General features: G+C 44.5%; 2 protein-coding genes across 3 annotated transcripts in view; both read left to right on the forward strand.

Moving 5' to 3' along the window:
- The window catches only part of LOC128444703 (polypeptide N-acetylgalactosaminyltransferase 18), an 84470-nt gene extending 77794 nt beyond the window's left edge, over positions 1–6676 (forward strand). Inside the window, exons 10-11 of the mRNA XM_053427312.1 lie at positions 2247–2414; positions 6530–6676. Of these exons, the coding sequence (XP_053283287.1) occupies positions 2247–2414; positions 6530–6676 (315 nt within the window). The remainder of the gene's footprint in view (positions 1–2246; positions 2415–6529) is intronic.
- An 8701-nt stretch (positions 6677–15377) lies between these two features.
- zgc:162634 (uncharacterized protein LOC555881 homolog) lies at positions 15378–17256 on the forward strand. 2 transcript variants are annotated; one of them, XM_053427048.1, is made up of 2 exons: positions 15378–15636; positions 16589–16857. In XM_053427048.1, exons 1-2 carry the CDS (start codon positions 15431–15433, stop codon positions 16716–16718), a joined length of 336 nt encoding a protein of 111 aa, XP_053283023.1. In that variant the 5' UTR covers positions 15378–15430; the 3' UTR covers positions 16719–16857. The 2 variants fall into 2 exon arrangements, with proteins under 2 accessions (XP_053283023.1, XP_053283024.1); XM_053427049.1 differs by lacking the exon at positions 15378–15636 and adding an exon at positions 15792–15819 and having other exon boundaries at positions 16589–17256.
- Positions 17257–18985: the final 1729 nt, after the last annotated feature.

The following is an 18985-nucleotide window of genomic DNA, read 5'->3' on the forward strand; positions in this document are numbered from 1 at the left end:
CGCCGACTCACAAGCTTCCTGTTTAAACAAAAGCCGTCTTATAATATTAATAGAAACTATTAAAGCACCTTTCTGTTCTGATTTATCCTCTGGTGTTCGCTGAGTGTGTGAGTAAAGCCCTGGAGAGTGTGTGTGTGCATGAACCAGTTTAAAGTACAAGAGCCGTAAAGAAGTAAAGCTAACACACATTTAATGTGTCAACACAACATCTGGCTTCATCTTCTATTGGCTGGGGGATTTCATCACAGACACTTGTTGCACTAAATAATAATAATACCACTTTATCTGAAGGAGTTTACAAAGTGTTTTACAAAGTGTTTTACAAAGTGCAGAACAGAACTAAAAACAATCCCCCATTAAAACCAGTTTTCCTATAAATATATGATCATCCATCCAATTTATTCTGCTTGAGTAGATCAGCAATACCAGTTCCTCCTGGGGGAGCCTGAGGCAGCGCTAGGCCTGATGGGAGATCTACTCCCTCCAGTGGGTTCTGGGTCTTTACCCCCGATGTCAGTCTGGTGAACCTCCAGTGGGTTGTGGGTCTTTACCCCCCTGGGTCAGACTGGTGAACCTCCAGTGGGTTCTGGGTCTTTACCCCCGATGTCAGTCTGGTGAACCTCCAGTGGGTTGTGGGTCTTTACCCCCCGGGTCAGTGTGTTGAACCTCCAGTGGGTTGTGGGTCTTTACCCCCCGGATCAGTGTGTTGAACCTCCAGTGGGTTCTGGGTCTTTACCTCCCGGGTCAGTCTGGTGAACCTCCAGTGGGTTGTGGGTCTTTACCCCCCGGATCAGTGTGTTGAACCTCCAGTGGGTTCTGGGTCTTTACCTCCCGGGTCAGTCTGGTGAACCTCCAGTGGGTTGTGGGTCTTTACCCCCCCGGGTCAGTCTGGTGAACCTCCAGTGGGTTGTGGGTCTTTACCCCCCGGGTCAGTCTGGTGAACCTCCAGTGGGTTCTGGGTCTTTACCCCCCGGGTCAGTCTGGTGAACCTCCAGTGGGTTGTGGGTCTTTACCCCCCAGGTCAGTCTGGTGAACCTCCAGTGGGTTGTTGGTTTTTACCCCCGGATCAGTCTGGTGAACCTCCAGTGGGTTCTGGGTCTTTACCCCCCCGGGTCAGTCTGTTGAACCTCCAGTGGGTTATGGGTCTTTACCCCCCTGGGTCAGTCTGGTGAACCTCCAGTGGGTTGTGGGTCTTTACCCCCCTGGGTCAGTCTGGTGAACCTCCAGTGGGAGAACCCAGGAGGATCCCGCTGGTTCCTCAGTTGGGACTCAGACTTGCTTGTTTTGATTTCACGTCGACCTTCATGCTTCTCATTTGCTTCACTCGTCAGATTCTCTGGGATTTTTACGTCTCATCTTTTCCTTTTGGAAACTGGGCCAACGTTTGCATTCATTACCTCGTCCTGGTGCTGGGTTTGTTTTTAGTTTGTTTGTTCAGGTATGTAAAATGTCCTCAGTTCCTATCCAGCCAGGATCCACCTGACCCGTCTCTCTCCTGCCTCTGAGTTCCCCTCCTCCTCTTTATAATGAGATCAGTAACTTGTTTATTTCTCACATTATACATGAGAGTGTTGTTTAGGGACGAGCTGGATTTTCCAAGTGAGGTGAAGGAGAGTACACGTAATGAAAAACAAACAGCGTGGCATTTTCAAACGTGCATTATTTAAAAATGAGGACGTGTTTTCTGTCCCTGTTTTATTTTGTATAAAGGTTTTCCTCATGAAGGTAATATTCAAAATAAAGATGGTGATAAATCAAGCAGCCGTTGGCGTTGAGGTGCCTCAGGGTTCTGTTCCTGGTCTGTAACTGTTTCACTATTCATAACAATAATCAACACCTGGTTGCAGGTGGAGTCTGATGAGGCCACATATATGAAATAAAGTCAATATGAACCAACTATTCCTGGTTAGAAGATCTAGTCGTTTTAAATCTAGACACAATTTAAAACATCAAGCAACTAAATCAGCATTATCAACGAAGCCGGTACCAAGGAACAAGCTGCTTCTTGCTAAAATCCCAAGTTTAAACTTTATCTTTTCTAATCTTCTGCGACCGAACAAGTGTTTTATTATGATACGTTTTGTTTAAGTCCATAACTCTGTATAGTTATGGACTATGTAGGAGATATTAAAAAGAAAGAAATCCTCCCGAAGACAGACTCTGAATCAGCAGCAGATCAGCATCATTAACCCTGTGTCTGTGCTGCGTCCTCTCTACTGACTGACTCCCTGTCTGTTGCCTCCCAGCAGAACGTGTACTACACCAGCTCCCAGCAGCTCCACCTGGGGGTCCTGAGTCCCACCATCGACGACGACGACAACAAGTGTGTGGTGGACGTGAACAGCCGGCCGCGGCTCCTGGAGTGCAGCTACGCAGCCACCAAGCACATGAAGCTCACCTGGACGCTCACTCAGGTAGAGCAGCAGATCCAGAGCGGCAGGTTCCTCTGCTGAGAGGTCTGCACTCGTTCTTCTCGCTGCTCTGTTCATTGCTGGAACTTCCTGATGTTTTTAACTTGTCGCTCCCGGGTTTGATGATCGGCTCTTTTTAAATAATTGAGCAGGATTTGTGTCCCCCCCCCCCCGACTGTACGCGGCACCTTCTCTGGTTTGGATCAAACTTTTATTATTTCATGCGACGGGTGTTTTAACAGCACTTCCTCTGCTGCTGGATAATGAGCTTTCACACGTCCTCAGCTTCTGACTCTTAACAACCCTCTGTCTCGTTTTTAATCTTCACACTTTTTATGTTGTCTTAAAAATGTGACAGATAAGCAGAGGGAGTCGGATAATTAGTCTAACGATGACGTTACTGTATTCATGCCCCCGGCAGTGTGTCTGTGTGTGTCTGTGTGTGTGTGTGAGCTGTTTTTGTACCAGACATCAGATTGTATAAGAGGCTTATTTAAATATCTCTCACGCAGAGAACGATACCTCACCACACTCCAGCTCCCCAGTTCCCTCCCTGTCTTGGCTACTGGGCAAACTGGCCCGGGGAATCTGCTTCTAATTAGCTTTGGCCGGAGTCAGAAATCTCACATCTGACTCGTGTCAGGAGTCAAAGAGATGAAGCCCATTAGGCCCGTCTCAGAAGAAGGAAGTAAAAGTCCAGTTCCTTTGTGAGAAAGTTCGTTAGAGGAGTCGAATGAGGCCTGAGACTAAATTAAAGGCTTTTCTCACAACGCAGAGTAAATCTCAGCTGCATGAAGGATTCAAGAGGGAAAGTAGAGTGGTGGTTTAAAGTGTGATCAGCTTCTTCAGGTTAAACTGGATTAAAAGTGAATGAATATTGGGTGTAGATTGCAGCTCCATGGACAGGAAGGAGTAAAGGACACAGTCAGAAGGAAGGAACAGAAGAGAGAGAGGAGAGCAGGTGGACGGACAGAGCGAGAGAATAAGAGAAAGGAGAGAGAGTCCAGGCCGAGAGACGGAGGGAGGCAGCGTTTCATGTGAAGTGTTCAGTCGGTTCCAGTGAATTATTGATGAGAGGATCTTTTATTGAAGTGACGTCGGCCCTGAGGCAGCAGCCGTCCCTCTAGAGGAGACGAGGAGGACAGGATAGAGCAGCTCCTACTGGTTTGGACAGTTTCCTGATGAAGGTGGATTTTGTTTTGGGACATTTGTTCACTTCTTCCCAATAAAACGCTCATCTCCACCAGTGATTAGATTCCCTTCACAACACAACAAGAATAGACAAACTAATTATCTCACTACAACAACAACAACAACAACCACTTTGACACACACAAGTTATTCATATAAATACATTTATAGCTGCTGTGTCAAGTTCAAAACCTCAAAACTGAACTCGGTCCCAACTTGTCAACAAAGTCAATAACACGTGTTATTTTAAAAGTTTTAAATAAGAACAGTGGGGATGATTAGGGATTAACGTGTTAATTAAGTGTTCAGGGCTTTGATGTGAGGTTATAAAGTTAAAACTGTAAAATAGAAAAAACGATGTCCGGTGCTTAAAAATATCAAAATACAAGTAAAACTCGGAGGCAGTTATTGTTTTTGTGTGTGTAAAGTGCTGATGCAGGATCGAGGAGCCGTTCAGTGATTTGATGGTTTGTGCAGTAAGAGCTGCTGAAGGGTTGGGGGGGGGGGGGGGGGGGGGTGGGGTGGGGTATTAAGAGGGTTGGCAGGGTGCATAGAGTCCTGTAGTAATTTCAGACCTCTGCACTGAACCACTCATAAAGATCCGTCCTCTAAATGGGCCTTCATCAATAATCCACTAAATATTCTCCAAGGAAAATGTGGATTTTTCTGAAGTTTGTTTTCACCTGTGTTGTTTTGTTCTCATGTTTTTTTTTAAAAACCCTTTGGAACCTTGTTGAGATGAGTTTTATTGAACCAGCACAGGGAGTGAAATCCCCCCCCCCCCCCATGTTCCTCTCTCTTCACTGCTCTTACTCACCACTTCCTCCGAGGTGAGCGACTCGATGATAGAGCATCCGGCTGACAGATTCCCGGGCTCGCTGGCCAACCGGCCGCCCGGCTGTCTGAGCGACTGATTAGTGTTCCCGCCCTAATAGCAGGGAATCGATCGTGCGGTCCAACTCTGCACTCTGCAGAATGACGGGCCGACCCGCCGCTGCATCCAGGACGAGCCGCTGGACTGATGCCAGATAATTGTCTGCGTTTTTGTGGACGTGGGTTCATGCACAGCGTCGTTCAAAAGTCTGAGACCGCTCTCTCTCTCTCTCGATGGAGGGGTTGTGTGAAAATGTGTGTATTGTGGATTGATGGAGGGAAAATGTGTGTACGTGTGTTTTTATTTGATCTTAACTCAGCTTCCGAGCTCCTCTGGAAAAAACCGAGAGGCGGCTGCAGAAACTTTAAAGTGCTCTAGCAGGAAGTCGCTCTGGAGGTCACACGCTTACAGAAAACCAATTGACTCTTCGCTGTGGGAGGCAGAAAGCATCCTGATTACTTTAATGGATCTGACTCTGCTTCAGCCGTACAGTAAGAACCATCACAGTGCTGCACCTCCTCCGGTGCTAATGTCCCATTGAATAACACAGGATCCAGGCTTTTTATAAAGTGAAGTAATAAAAACTGTGAAAGGTAAATTATCAGGGCAGCTTGGGTTTAAAAAACAATTCTAAAAGTTCTTTAAACCTGTTTTTAATTGAGTGATTTCACCGTTAGGAGCTAATGAATCAGAACAGATTCTTTTATACATCCAGCAGCTTCTCTGTGGACGACACGTTTTCCCCCCTGTACGTTTGTTTGTTGCTTTGAACAAATACCGGATTGATTTCCTCCAAACTCGTTTGAGGGATGAGACGTGAGCCAAGAAATAATCATAGAATCCCTGTTTTCACTATAATTAAATTCTGACAAAAAAACAAATGTTGCAAAAAACTGTAATCATCATGAAACTAGTAGCAGAGCACAACTCAGTCGATATTCAGGGACAATAAACAGTTCATTTTTCATCATTGAAACATTAATTAGAAAATTATTTATTCTCTTTCCGAGGTTGTTTCCTTCGTCTCTGAACGATCATTTAGTTGCTGATTGGATTTTGAGAATCATCACATTGTAACTGCCGCACATGCAGGTGCTTTATAAAGACCTTTAAATATATATTTATATATTTATATAGATGTATATAAAGACCTGGACTCTGCAGAGGAGGTGGAGCTGAATCGTGTTGATCTTTATAAATGAGAAATAACTCCGCTCCTCTCTCTGCATTTCACTGATTGGTCCAGGATCAATGTCAATAGAGGTTAACTGCAGCAAATCCAATATGTGACAGATTCTCTACACACACAATCTGATAGTTTGTGTGTTTGTGTAGGTGTACACACTCAGGTTATTAGGAACACTTCCTGACACAAAAAATATAAGGCTGAATGTTTGTTTTTCGTGTCTCTGAATTTACTCTGGTTTGAAAATACAGGATGGGTTCAGAGGGTCAGAGAGTTGTAGGCCAAAGCATCTTGATCGCCCCCTGGTGGCTGGCGTGTGTGCATGTCATTGTGTGTGTGTGTGTGTGTGTGTGTGTTATTGTGGGAGAAGTAAAGCGTATTGATTTTAGAACAAAGCAGCCTCACCACCAGTTTGACACAAACTGCTTCAGTCACCTGGTCTTCAGGGCTCAGGCTCATTAAAACATATTACTGCTCCTTCAATATTACTAAGGACCTAGTTTAGGTGTCAGCCTGTTGTTAGAGAGAGACACACACACACACACACACACACACAGAGTATCTGCAGTATCAACAACAAGTGGACCATCCGGTGAATAATAAACATCAAACATTAACTTGCAAGCAGGAAAAAAATCGATAACAGGGGAAAAGGATTCAAATGAAGTGGTTTCTTTGTTTACTAGTCCACCAGGAGGTGATGTCTTCATCTGTTTGTTTGTCTGTTTGTTTGTTTCTTAGAAGGATTATGAAAAAACTAATCAACACACCTCCATGAAGATTTGTGTGTGACAAATCTAACATTGTCCATGAATGAGCCTTGAGGCTTCATGTCCGTGTCGCTCATTGTTCCCTCTTCTCCTTCAGGGCGGCTCCATCCAGAACTCCGAGTCCCAGCGCTGCCTGGAGCTGGTGGAGAGCAAACAGGCGGAGTTCGGCTTCCAGCTCGCCATCCAGGACTGCGGCGCTCAGAAATGGACCATCACGAACATTCTGACCGTCCTACCGCGGTGAGTGCAGGGGACGCCATGCAGGGGGACGCCATGCAGGGGGACGCCATGCAGGGGGAAGCCAGGCGGCTGCAGGGGACATCTCCCATGTGATGGACGTTCAAGAGGACAACTCAACGGCTTCAAACCAAAAATATAACTAACTGACCCAGATGTGAGATGGATCCTCGAAGAGTTCTGATTCACGAGTCCAGTTAGAGAGAGACGGACATGAGTGAGACAATAACCGTTTTATACCAGGGACCTGAGAGTCTCTGGTTCCAGGGGACAGGAGCCGGCCTGTGGGGTCTTTTCGGCCCCTGTCTGGAACGTGAGACGGGGGGGGGGGGGGGGGGGGGCAGTCTCATCGCACAATCACCAAAACAAATTGAGCAATTGTGGTTTTATTATCTTTGTGTTGAGCTGGAGAAACGATCCCAACCCTGCAACAGGTTTTCAGTTTCACCGTCACAGACGAGTCGACTTGGAGGAGGAGGAGGAGGAGGAAGAGGAAGAGGAGGAGGAGGAGGAAGAAGAGGAGGTGGTCGACTTCCTGTTCGCTCGTACATCACCAGCACATCACATGACGGTGGCTGAGGCAGCAGCAATAATGATGATGATAGATCTTCATAGAACCTGAGCAGCAGCGTGAACGTGATGTGGAGCTGGAACCAGGATTTTTAGAATTTTTAGAGTTCAAAGTCCCAAAGATATCATGTAACACATTTTTATTTAAACGTCTAAAAACAAATAGTCCGATGTTATATATTTTGATGACTTGGGTTCTTACATTATCCAAAATGTTTCCGACAACGTTCAAGCTCAGAGAAATCTTTGTGTTTTAACCTCTTTAGTTGTGTCTCTGTTGTTGAAGTTTGACAAGGAGCTAACTGTTAGCCTGTTAGCCTGTTAGCCAGTTAGCCTGTTAGCCAGTTAGCTGTTTGTGTTGATAACTCATGATTAATCTGTCCCCGTTTGCTACGTTAGATGAAAACAACTTTAACACGTGACCTCTTCGTCAGGTAGATTTTCATCGGCAATGGTCCCGAAAAACAACAACTCCCATAATTCATCGCTGCTTTACGATGTCTGTTAATTGTTTTGATTGAGAGACCCCTTGTGGCCAAAGTTATATATATATCGTACGCTTCAATGAAAGATTATGAATTAGTCCCAAACCAAACTTTCTGGTTATTTATAGAACTTTTGATGTGTATTTACCAAACTCATTTTCAACGAGTTCTGTTTCAATTCATCTTGTACGTGTAAAATCATAAAATATAAACTCCCCCCTATGGAATTATGAAATGAAACTTAATCACCAGAATTAATAGTTCAGGGTCGCAAGAGAATAATTTCCTGTGGTCGCCAGATGGTCGTAAAGAAAATATTAACAGATATAACTCACTCATTTATATCAGTCTCCTAAATGTCTCATTGATTTCATCAGGATTTATGAATTCCTCTCTGGGAAACTGGTGAAGATGTAGAAATGTCTCACAATGTTAAAGAAAGTGGAGGAAAATGTTTAATGATGAAGGAAAAGAATTCATCACTTTCACAAACCTCAAGGAAACAATGAATCTTAATGATAAACTCTGTGTCAACATAGATTCAGTTTATTTACAGGAAGAAGCATCAGATCATCTTAATCCTTGTTTACTTGAGTTTTACAGCCGAGCTCCACTCGTATCACAACTCACACAAACACTAACTAAATAAATCAAATGATCCTTGAAGCATAAGAATGAATCTGCTGCTGCTTTTCAATGCTCCCCCCCCCCCCCCCCCCCCAGACTCCAAATGTTCAGAATCATTTCGAGGTTGAGGACAGAACCAGTTTGAGATCTGATTTCCCAGAAGCCTTCTCACTCGTATCTTATTGGGTGGTCGCAGCCTCCGCCCACACAGCTGTGATACAGTGGAGCTTCTTCTGTGTCGGCCTTTTTAAAGAGGATTCTGGGAAACGCAGCACATCACCAGAGAGCTGAGCTGAACGTGCAGAATGATATGATGAGAAGCATAAAAGGAATTGATTGAGCAGATGGACGTTGTATCATCGTGACAGATGGGCGGTGTCTGGCAGGAGGAGTGTGTTCCTTTAAAATTGTGTGTGCCTGTTTGTGTGTGTGTGTTTGTGTGTGTTTGTGTGTGTGAGCCCTATTTGTTTCCTCTGAATCGTGGAAATTCACCAGGTAGTAATTTAAATAATTGCAAATAATAGTCAGCAGGTGATAAAGTGGAATTTCTGGATAAATATCAAATCTACAGTGAATCATAATTCAAACATCCACGCTAACAGAGAATAAGAGCCGGACCGATCTGGACCTTGGAAACGCTAATACTGATATTAATCAATCAATCAATCAAATTTTATTTGTATAGCCCATATTCACAAATCACTATTTGTCTCATAGCTGAATATTTAAAACATAAACCTGTCTGCGCTGTGTTTAGGTTTATTTATATTTACATTATTTATTATTGTTTTTATTTTTAAGCCTGTTTTCCTTTCAGGTGTCAAGGGGGGAGTTGGGGGGGGGGGGGACGACAACAGATGAATTGAATCTTCTGCATTTTATTTTCTTATGTTTATCTTGTTTTGAATTGGATTTATTTTGGGATGTTTTGTGTCCATGCAGTGAAACGACAGGACGTTGATCAATCTGTGTAACTTGATCTCTCGTCCTCATTAAGTTCATCCCAGGAAAACTTTTCACATGAAAACATGAAATCACTCAATAACAGACGTCACACTTACAGAATTTAATATTTCCCTTAACACTGAACATTTAATGGGAAAGTTATTGGTTATAAAAATGTATTTTGTTTGAGAAATCCTTTAAAAAATACCTGTGGATTTTCAAGGTTCAAACATTCTTATCACACAAATGATTTCACGAGGCACAGATATCCAGTAACTGAAGTTTGATCTTGAACGTGATTGGATGTGAATTTAACTATTTGCTCCACATTTTCAGATCTAAGCTTTTATTCAACAGATCTGCCGTGAAATCAATTTCCCGCTTATTCAAACCCCCGTCAACAATCTCCATCAATAATTCAGAGCAGGATGAATCTATTCATTATTAATCTGACTGTAATGTTTTCAACACGTACTCAGACGGAGGCGGCGGTACCACAGCGATGATGAAGCAGGGATTTGAACGTGTGTCTTCTATCGGCTACTGTGTAGCATCGAACCTTCGGTGGCTCCTCTGTTCCCGCTGGGGCTCAGGTTTCTAGATCCTGACATTTTAAAAGTATCTCAATTGTTGGGAAGCTGTTAATACACAGAGTCATGAAAATGTCTGAAATATTTTACGAGTGTATTTAAACTGGATATTTATAAGTACGGACAAATAAAAACTTTCCTCTGTTTGTTTCTGTTTCCATCTTTGTTTGTTTCAGAGCTTTTTTAAATCACTGCTCAGTAACTCAGCTCAATATAAAGCAACATAATCAACGTTGTGCTTTTTACTTTGTAAGAAAATGACTCAAGAGGAAAGTGATTCTATAAATATTGATATATCTTTGGCAGTTTGATTTGGTGAAATAAAAAATAATCAGATTATCAAAATGACCTGACGGGACACATATTAATGTTTAATTGAATTTATTATAATATGACATATTATTGACACTAGAGGACGTGTTGTTCACACTGTGGTGACGTGGATCTGCTTCTTCTCATGTGACCAAACTGGACGCTGCTCTTCTTTGGGACTTTAACGAGTCACAGACAGAGAGACAGAGACAGAGACAGATTTGTGGACTCATTAGATGGATGAAGCTCTGGGGGAAAGACTCCAGAGCAACAGGGCGGAGAATAACAAAGCAGTTTGTCCTCAGCGGTGCAGCTGATCCAGGGTCAGATGTGTGAGCCTGTGCAGCCTCAGGGCCTCTGAGGATAACTCTCACCTCCAGGCTCCATCTCTCTCTCTCATTAGTCCACTGCAGAGCTGGAAACTCTCGTTCTCTGATTCCCTCCTTCACTGTGTCATTATCCTCTCTGCTGCCCCCCCCCCACCCCCCCACCTCCCCTCCTCTCTTTTTAATAGTGAGGATGCATCTTCACAGATTCTCAGATCCGTCTGCTGCTCTGTCTCTGCGAGCAGTGAAGCTCTTGTGAGCATGAGCTCATCATGAAAGGCTGAACCGCTTCTCCTGCAGTAGATTGTCGGGGTGAGTTATCGTGAGCAGCTCGTAAACAAGTCTCCGAGCTGCTCGTAACATCGGAGTCATTGTAAAACCTCACACACACACAGACACACACACACACAGACACACACAGACACACACATCTGCAGCTCTAAACAGCGGCGAGGCCTTGAAGGCAGCAGTAACGACGAGGTGTCATCCTTCGCTCACACCTCATTGGCTCACGCTTCTGCTGAGTAACCACTGAGGCTTAATTGAAGGGTCCACGTCGTTAACCCTGTTGCCAGGTGACCGCGGAGGCCTAATTGAAGGGCAGCGCCTCATTGGATCAGAGCCTGTCAATCAATCAGCTGCATTAACGAGAGCTCAGCTTTTATATTTTATCTATTTCTTTGGCAGCGGAGGAGGAAAGAGAGGAGAGGTAAAAAACAGGAGGAAGATCTGGGGTGAGGAACGAGGGAGGAAAGGGAGAGAGAGAGGAGGATGGTGGGTGAATAGGAGACGAGAGAAAGGAGGGGAAGGAAGGAGGAGAAGGAAGGAGGAGAAGGAAGTCCTGGGGGATGTGATTATCAGATTCAGCCACAAATGCAAATTCAGCAATATTCCAGCATGGAAATGAAAAGGCTCCTGACTGGGAAGACGGGGAATAAAAAGGTCTAATCTCCTTTTTCTAATTGGATGAAACCGGCGCTCAGCAGGTGACTCATTGGTGATTTTAATACAACATTGATTCTATACAATACAAACTTAACTTCACAACAGCTGTGAGCAGAGACCTGTCATTGATCCTCCATGTTGAGTTCCTCTCTGGTAGCTGAGGCTGATGATGGAGACTGAAACCACTCAAACTAGAACAGGACCAGTGGTGTAGAACACAGACTGGAGTTTATTCCTGTTCATTTAATGAGTTAAAAATACCGGCTCCTCCTTGGTTAATGCAGAGGAAGTGAGGAAATCATTTGACATCACAGTCGAGTGTGTGTGTGTGGGTCTGTGGTAACGAGACACCTGAGTGGGAGTCTGTATGAAACACACCGGATTCCTCCCACTCACCGTGACAGTTGCCTGGGGGGGGGGGGGGGAGGAGTGGGAGAAATAACAGGAGCATCAGCGCCCGGCTATGAAAGCTCTGTCGAGTCTGTCACTTCTCCCGACTCCGGCAGGAAGACGTCTCCTCGACACGAGCCCGAGGAGCAAACCTGAAAAACACAGCCTGAGGCGCTGGAGGGAGGCGTCGCCCAGAAGGCAAAAGGTCAGCAGAGGTGAGGGAGTGATGAAGACTCTGTCAGATGTGTGAGGTGAGGGAGTGATGAAGAGTGTGTCAGATGTGTGAGGAGTGGGTCTGATGAAGAGTGTGTCAGAGGAGACCACGATGCTGCTGCTGCCGTCCGAGCTTCTCCTCCCACTTGTCGGCAGTTTCCACAGAGCCATGAAGAGAAGCTGCTGTGAGCTGCTCATCTCTCAGGATCTTATATCACGGGTGGAAAAATAGAATTCATGAACAATCTCAGAAACTGGGACACGGGGCCTTGAGCACATAAAGGTCTGCTGCACGTTGTAAAGCTGCATCGCTGGCGAAGTGCTGAGGAGCCTTTGTGTTGAAGGTTTACACAGATGGGGTTAGAAGGGTTAGACGCAAATATAAAGACACATGTACAAACTCCAGCGGCTGCCATCTTGAAGTGACGTGATTTAGTGGAGATGATCATCAGAACTAAACCATCTTTGATTAAACTGGACATGTACTTTGGTTCATGTCCCATCCACTAACATGGAGGAGCCAGCTGTGCACACTGCTCTGACACTTTTCCTACATATTCACTGTGAAACTTCATCAACTCTTCAAGAGGAGCTTTTTTTACTCGCTCTGAACATCTGGACGCCGACTGGTCGAACACGTCCAGATGTTCCTCTGATATAAATCAAACAGCCAGGAACATTTCTCAGTGTTTAGCGTTGTTCTATATCCACGATAATAAAAAGCAGATTGTTGGTGTCTGGATTTAATTTGTTGTCTTTTAGTTTAGAAGCTGTCGACTTTAGTTTCCTCTTTAATTCGCAGGTCTTCTCCTCGAGCAGCAGGAGACGTCGGAGCGAGACACATTTTTTAAACAAGTGGGACGCTGCCAGGAAAGTCTCAGAGCAATATCTTCAGCCGTATGGACGCTGGAAAGCTCTGCTAGTGTTTAATATTATATCAATATAACCTGCAGGGAAATCATGTTCAACCAGCGACTCAGAACTTCACCACTTGTACCTCCAGTCGTTTCCTCCACTTTAGACAAATCATTTTGTACCTGTGATGTTTTTGTTCTGGGGAAATTGACCACATTAGTGTGTGATGTCACATGATGAGATGTTTTATTATCTTTGATTCTCAAATACCTGCATCAACAGTTTCCCCTTGAAAATCGAGAAACTGATTCTCAACAATAAGATGAAATAACGACAAGGTTACAGAAAATTAAATGAAAGTTAAGATAAGAAAGTGATTTCTGATCTCAGCTGGTTCATCATCCCTGAGGTTGAGGACAAGGAAGAAGTGTTAATATGGTTAATATCTTGTTTTTCATCGGAAGCGGGTCAGAGCCGGGTCAGAGCTATCGAACCCATGCAGACAAATCATCTCACTGTTTTCCAAAAGAACCGTCCAGGTTTGTAAAACGTCAAAATAAGTTTTGTCCTGAGATGAAAAATCCAGTTTCCGGACGGACTGGTGCTCAGAGGACAGAGACTGAAGGTGAAGGCGGATCAGAGAAGAGGCCTTGAAGCTCATCTCCAGGATTCTCCTCTCTCAGAAGACGGATGAGGATTTCAAACCTCCATCAGAAGCTGAGCTGGACGTTTCTCATCATGGAAAATCACATCCGAGCTTCCGGAACTCCTCTGGACTGAAAGTAAAGATGATCTAATAAAGAGGTTCAACACGGAAGCTAATCCTGAACCCACTGATCACAGAGCTGCACATGTTATGTAATTCTGTCTTTTCTAGTTCTATATCTGTGGATGATGACTTTGCTCAGTTGACGTCTCCTCGACATCAGATCAGCAGAATCACCGCCTCAGTTTATAAAGTGGTTAAAAACTCACTTTTATAGATTTAGTTTTATTTTTCATAGTTATTTTTTAATTGATTTGTTTTAGATTTTGTTCTTATAATATGTTATAGTTGTTAGACTCGAGGTTCACTGAGGAAACGGAGGAAACACGGTTCACATTTATCAAAGTGAGACACATTCATAACAAACACTCGATTAGTCTCAGATACACTGGATTATAGTTCATGTTTTATTTATTATTTCTCCACAAGCCTTTTAGTTTAACGCCTTGTTTCTGCTTTGAACAAACTTTTTAGATGTTGTTCAAATGATATAAAGAATGTGTTTCTCCTCCCCGGCTTTTTAATGAGGTTCCAGTCCAAACAAAGAATAGAGCCGTGCACTATTAGTCTCCTGTTATTTATCATATAGCTGCAGAATTGCTTGAAATATTTAATATATAAACATAAATTGAAACCTCTTCCAACTTTCAAGGTTTTGACATATTGGAAACGAAGACAAATGTACATATATAAATATGTATAAAATCTAATTTAAATGTATCTTTCTCAAAAGCATCATAACCATTTAGATAGATAGATGGATAGATAGATAGATAGATAGATAGATAGATAGATAGCCAGGTAGATAGATAGATAGATAGATAGATAGATAGATAGATAGATAGATAGATAGATAGATGGATAGATAAAGAGAGAGATAGATTGATAGAGCGATAGATAGAGCGAAAAAATATAAAAAGAATGGTTACTATGGTTATAATAATAATCACAATCATCATTATCACCATCATCATCATCATAATAATATTCTGGTCAGATCACAACATTAGCACATCATTTAAAACTTATATATTATTGGCACTATCACCAAACTCTGCACCTTAGCACCGCACATGCCCATAACTCTCTACTGTATATATTATTGTTTTATATTGTTGTTTTATTTACAGTGCACCAACCACACATAAGCAATTTCCTGTTTGTGCAAATATACTTGGCAAATAAAATAATTCTGATTCTGAGCAGTACACTACTGCCACCTTGTGGACAAAATGAGAACTGAAGGACCAATCAATCTATAAATTATCAATTACTATAATTGTATAAATATACATTATATATATTATATTCTTTTTATATTATTTTTTTTAAACAGTACAACAAAAGTTCCCCTTTTTTGTGGACTGGTATATATATTTTGTTGTGCACAGTGTGCGAGTGGTGACACTGACCGCGCTGCATGTGACACGCGCGTAGTTCAGGACAACACTGCCATCTGGTGGACAAATGTGGAAACTGAAGAAACAGTCCGTGTCTAACAATTACTATTACTACTACTGATTTTAAATTATAATACATATATTTTAACATATAACATATTCAAATAATATTTTGGATTACAGGAATGAAAACTAATATTTTTAAGGAGCGTTACTAAAGAGGTGAACGAAGCGGAACCTTTGTAAGAGTTTCTGGTTTACCGGAAGTAGAGGACCATCTCTGCGGTTACACCGGCTCAGTCGCTTCCTGTTGTCCTGCAGCTGAGAGGTTCCGGTCATGTTTCCTCAGGTTCTGTGTAAATTTGTGTTACAGTCAGTTGTTGTTGGTCGCTGTGTGACACGCGCCGCTGTTACACACACACGGACACACACCCCGGCTCTGCTCGTCCGCTGCTTCACAGACCGGAAGGAACAAGTCGGCCCGAAGATCGACGAGGCTCTGCTGCAAGTCCTCGTCTGTCCTCTGTCCAAGAAACCGCTGAGGTGAGACACACAGACACACAACGACACACAACATCTGTCCTCTGTCCAAGAAACCGCTGAGGTGAGACACACAGACACACAAAGACACACAACATCTGTCCTCTGTCCAAGAAACCGCTGAGGTGAGACACACAGACACACAAAGACACACAACATCTGTCCTCTGTCCAAGAAACCGCTGAGGTGAGACACACAGACACACAAAGACACACAACATCTGTCCTCTGTCCAAGAAACAGCTGCGGTGAGACACACAGACACACAAATACACACAACATCTGTCCCCTGTCCAAGAAACAGCTGCGGTGAGACACAAACACACAACATCTGTCCCCTGTCCAAGAAACAGCTGAGGCGACACACGCAGACACACAACATCTGTCTCCTGTCCAAGAAACAGCTGAGGTGAGACATGCAGACACACAAAGACACACAACATCTGTCCCCTGTCCAAGAAACAGCTGAGGTGAGACACACAAAGACACACAATATCTGTCCTCTGTCCAAGAAACAACTGAGGTGAGACACACAGACACACAAATACACACAACATCTGTCCCCTGTCCAAGAAATAGCTGACGTGAGACACACAAAGACACACAACATCTGTCCCCTATCCAAGAAACAGCTGAGGTGAGACACACAAAGACACACGTCTGTGTTTTGAAATACACTATGAGTAAAGATTATTTTATATATTTAATATTATTATTTTTCTCTGTAACTATATCTTCAAAGTGCTGTGGTGTCAACACAAAGCTCCTCAGTGTTGTGTCTCTATGAACAGGATATGGTGTAACACCACGGGACACATCTACTTCCTGGAGGGTAACAGTCGGGTGTTGACTTGAGCTTCCAGTTTCTGTTCTTTCAGGACATCTTGTGAAGACGTCTTCATATTGAGGACATCCAGGGATCCTCTCTAATAACCATGCTCCTCTTGTGTCTCCAGATTCGATGCTGAGACCAACGAGCTGATCAACGAGGAGCTCGGCATCGCGTACCCCATCCTGGACGGGATCCCCAACATGATCCCCCAGGAGGCCCGCCTGCTCCAGAAAGACGCCTCCACCGCCGAGTAGAAGCCGTCCTGAACACGTGTGTCACTTGTGTAGCTGTGTCGCCTCCTGCCTCAAAGCTTGTGTATCCAACCTCACCGATATCAAACCAACCCCAGTGGTGTACAGCCCGTCTGTGAGCATGTTCTCTCTGTCCATGATGGTGGGACTGGTCCCCATCGTGTCCCTCTTCGGTTTGTTCTACTCGGCGGCGGTGGACGAGAACTTCCCTCAGGGCTGCACCAGCAGCAGCAGCCTGTGCTTCTACAGCCTGCTGCTGCCCGTCACCATCCCCGTCTACGTCTTCTTCCACCTGTGGAGCTGGATCGGCATCAAGCTCTTCAGACACAACTAGGCTCCACCTCGTCTCCACAGCAGAAAGGGGACAACCAGAGATACTGTAAACAAAAACATGTTTAACGGTGGAAACCAGCTTGTTGATAGGACAGAATAAATCCTGGATCATTTTGTTTAATCAGAAATAAATGATTGATGTTATTTGTGTTTGTTAATAGAGGATGTATTCACTGCTTGGGAGGTGAATAAAGAAAACATGAAACAACTTCCTGTTCAATAAATACACTTTAATTGATAAAAGGTTTTTTCATACAGAACAAAAGACAAATCTCTGAACTACAATTTAATGAAGCAGTTTTTCCGTAATCTGATATTTAAAGAAGGAACTGACACGAACAACTTTATAGAAACAACAAACCTGACGATTCAACGTCCAAACACAGAAACTAAATGTTGAATTTTTAATTTACTGGTGAGTTGGCAGTTTATTAGGAACACGTGGCTCAAACTGATAAAACAACAGTCTGGTTGTAATGTTTAACTTTAGAGGATGTAGTTTATATTGAATTATAAAGAGAGATGTTCTGTTACTTCATTGGTTTAAATGGGGCGGAGAAAAATAATAAAAATGTCTCTTTTAATACATTAAAATCAATGAGAGCCACAAACTGCAGCTTCTGAAACGACCGTTAACTTCTCTCTCAAAGAACGAGGGAGGAGCCACTTTCAGGAAGTTGACTTTCATTCCCCTGCTTCAGCTCCGCCCGTCCTCGTGACCCCGGTGACCTCAGTGACCTCAGCGACCCTTCCTGCTTTTCTTCTCTCGGCCCTGAGCGAGCTTCATCAGCGGAGACTCTGGTCTGTGGGAGCGTCCGTCCCCCTTCGCTTTGAAGAAGAAGGACTCGTTGAGTCTCATCTGGACGGCTCGGACCTGGAGTCACACAGAACAGAGGATTGAACAGATTGAACAGAACCTTTGTGTCATCGTCCCAGAAACAGACCTTCTGTGGCTGAAGGATCCAGGAACCACTGTAGACGTGTCCTCTCACCTGGGTCATGTCCAGCTTCCCGGTGCTCAAGGCGGTTTCGTTGTCTTCACTGGAGGTTGTGGTGTCGGTGGACTTGGGCTCGGACTCGGACTCGGGGCTCGGAGTCGTTTGGACAGAACCACGCTGCCGACCTGACGGCTCCTTCTTCGTCCTGGAGGAGCGGGTCGGAGCCAGGTCCTCCTGACCGGTGCTGCTCATCTTGTCCGGTGGAGACGGCGTTTTCTCCTCCTCATGTTTCATCTCGACTCCTGACAAACCCCACCCGGGTCGGCTCCTCGCCCTCTGGGGCAGACTCAGGTCCAGAGGCTTTAGGTCCACAGAACAAACGGCCCCGGGACCTTTCTGGCAGAACTTGAGGAAGAAGGAAAGTTCTGCGGTGAAGAAGTTTTCCGTCTGTGTGGAGGTGTTTGATTTTTGGGGAAGCCGGGAAGGCTCGGGGGTGTTGAGGGGACATGAGGGAGACGGTGGACCTGAGGGACACCAGTGTGTCTTTGTCTTTGACTCCAGAACGACTGGATCATCCAGAAACGGGTTCACATCCCAGATGTTCTTCACGTGTCTGGGTCTGAACGCTTTCTTCACCTTGAGGAGGTTTGTTTCCAACTCCGTCTGACAGGGTTCCTTCTTGGATATTTGCTTTGTCAGGTACAACCCCTCCCCCTCTTCCTCCTCCTCCTCTTCCTCTTCCTCCTCTATGAGCAGTGTGTGTACTAACCCTGGTGTCTTCTTGGGACGCTGATGAGAACCAGTCTCGTGCAGACGCGGGTTCGATCCCCGAGGAGACGGGGGGAACATCCTCCTCTCTGGAGCGCTGCCTGAGGCTTCTCCGCTGGACGATTCCACGGGGGACGTCCTGAAGGTCTTCTGCGTGATGAAGAGGTCCTGGCTGTTCACCTCGTCACTGGTGACCTGGGAGTCGTTGTCGTGCGGTCGGCCCACCGCCGG

Source organism: Pleuronectes platessa, chromosome 7, assembly GCF_947347685.1.
Source record: "Pleuronectes platessa chromosome 7, fPlePla1.1, whole genome shotgun sequence".
NCBI lineage: Eukaryota > Metazoa > Chordata > Actinopteri > Pleuronectiformes > Pleuronectidae > Pleuronectes > Pleuronectes platessa.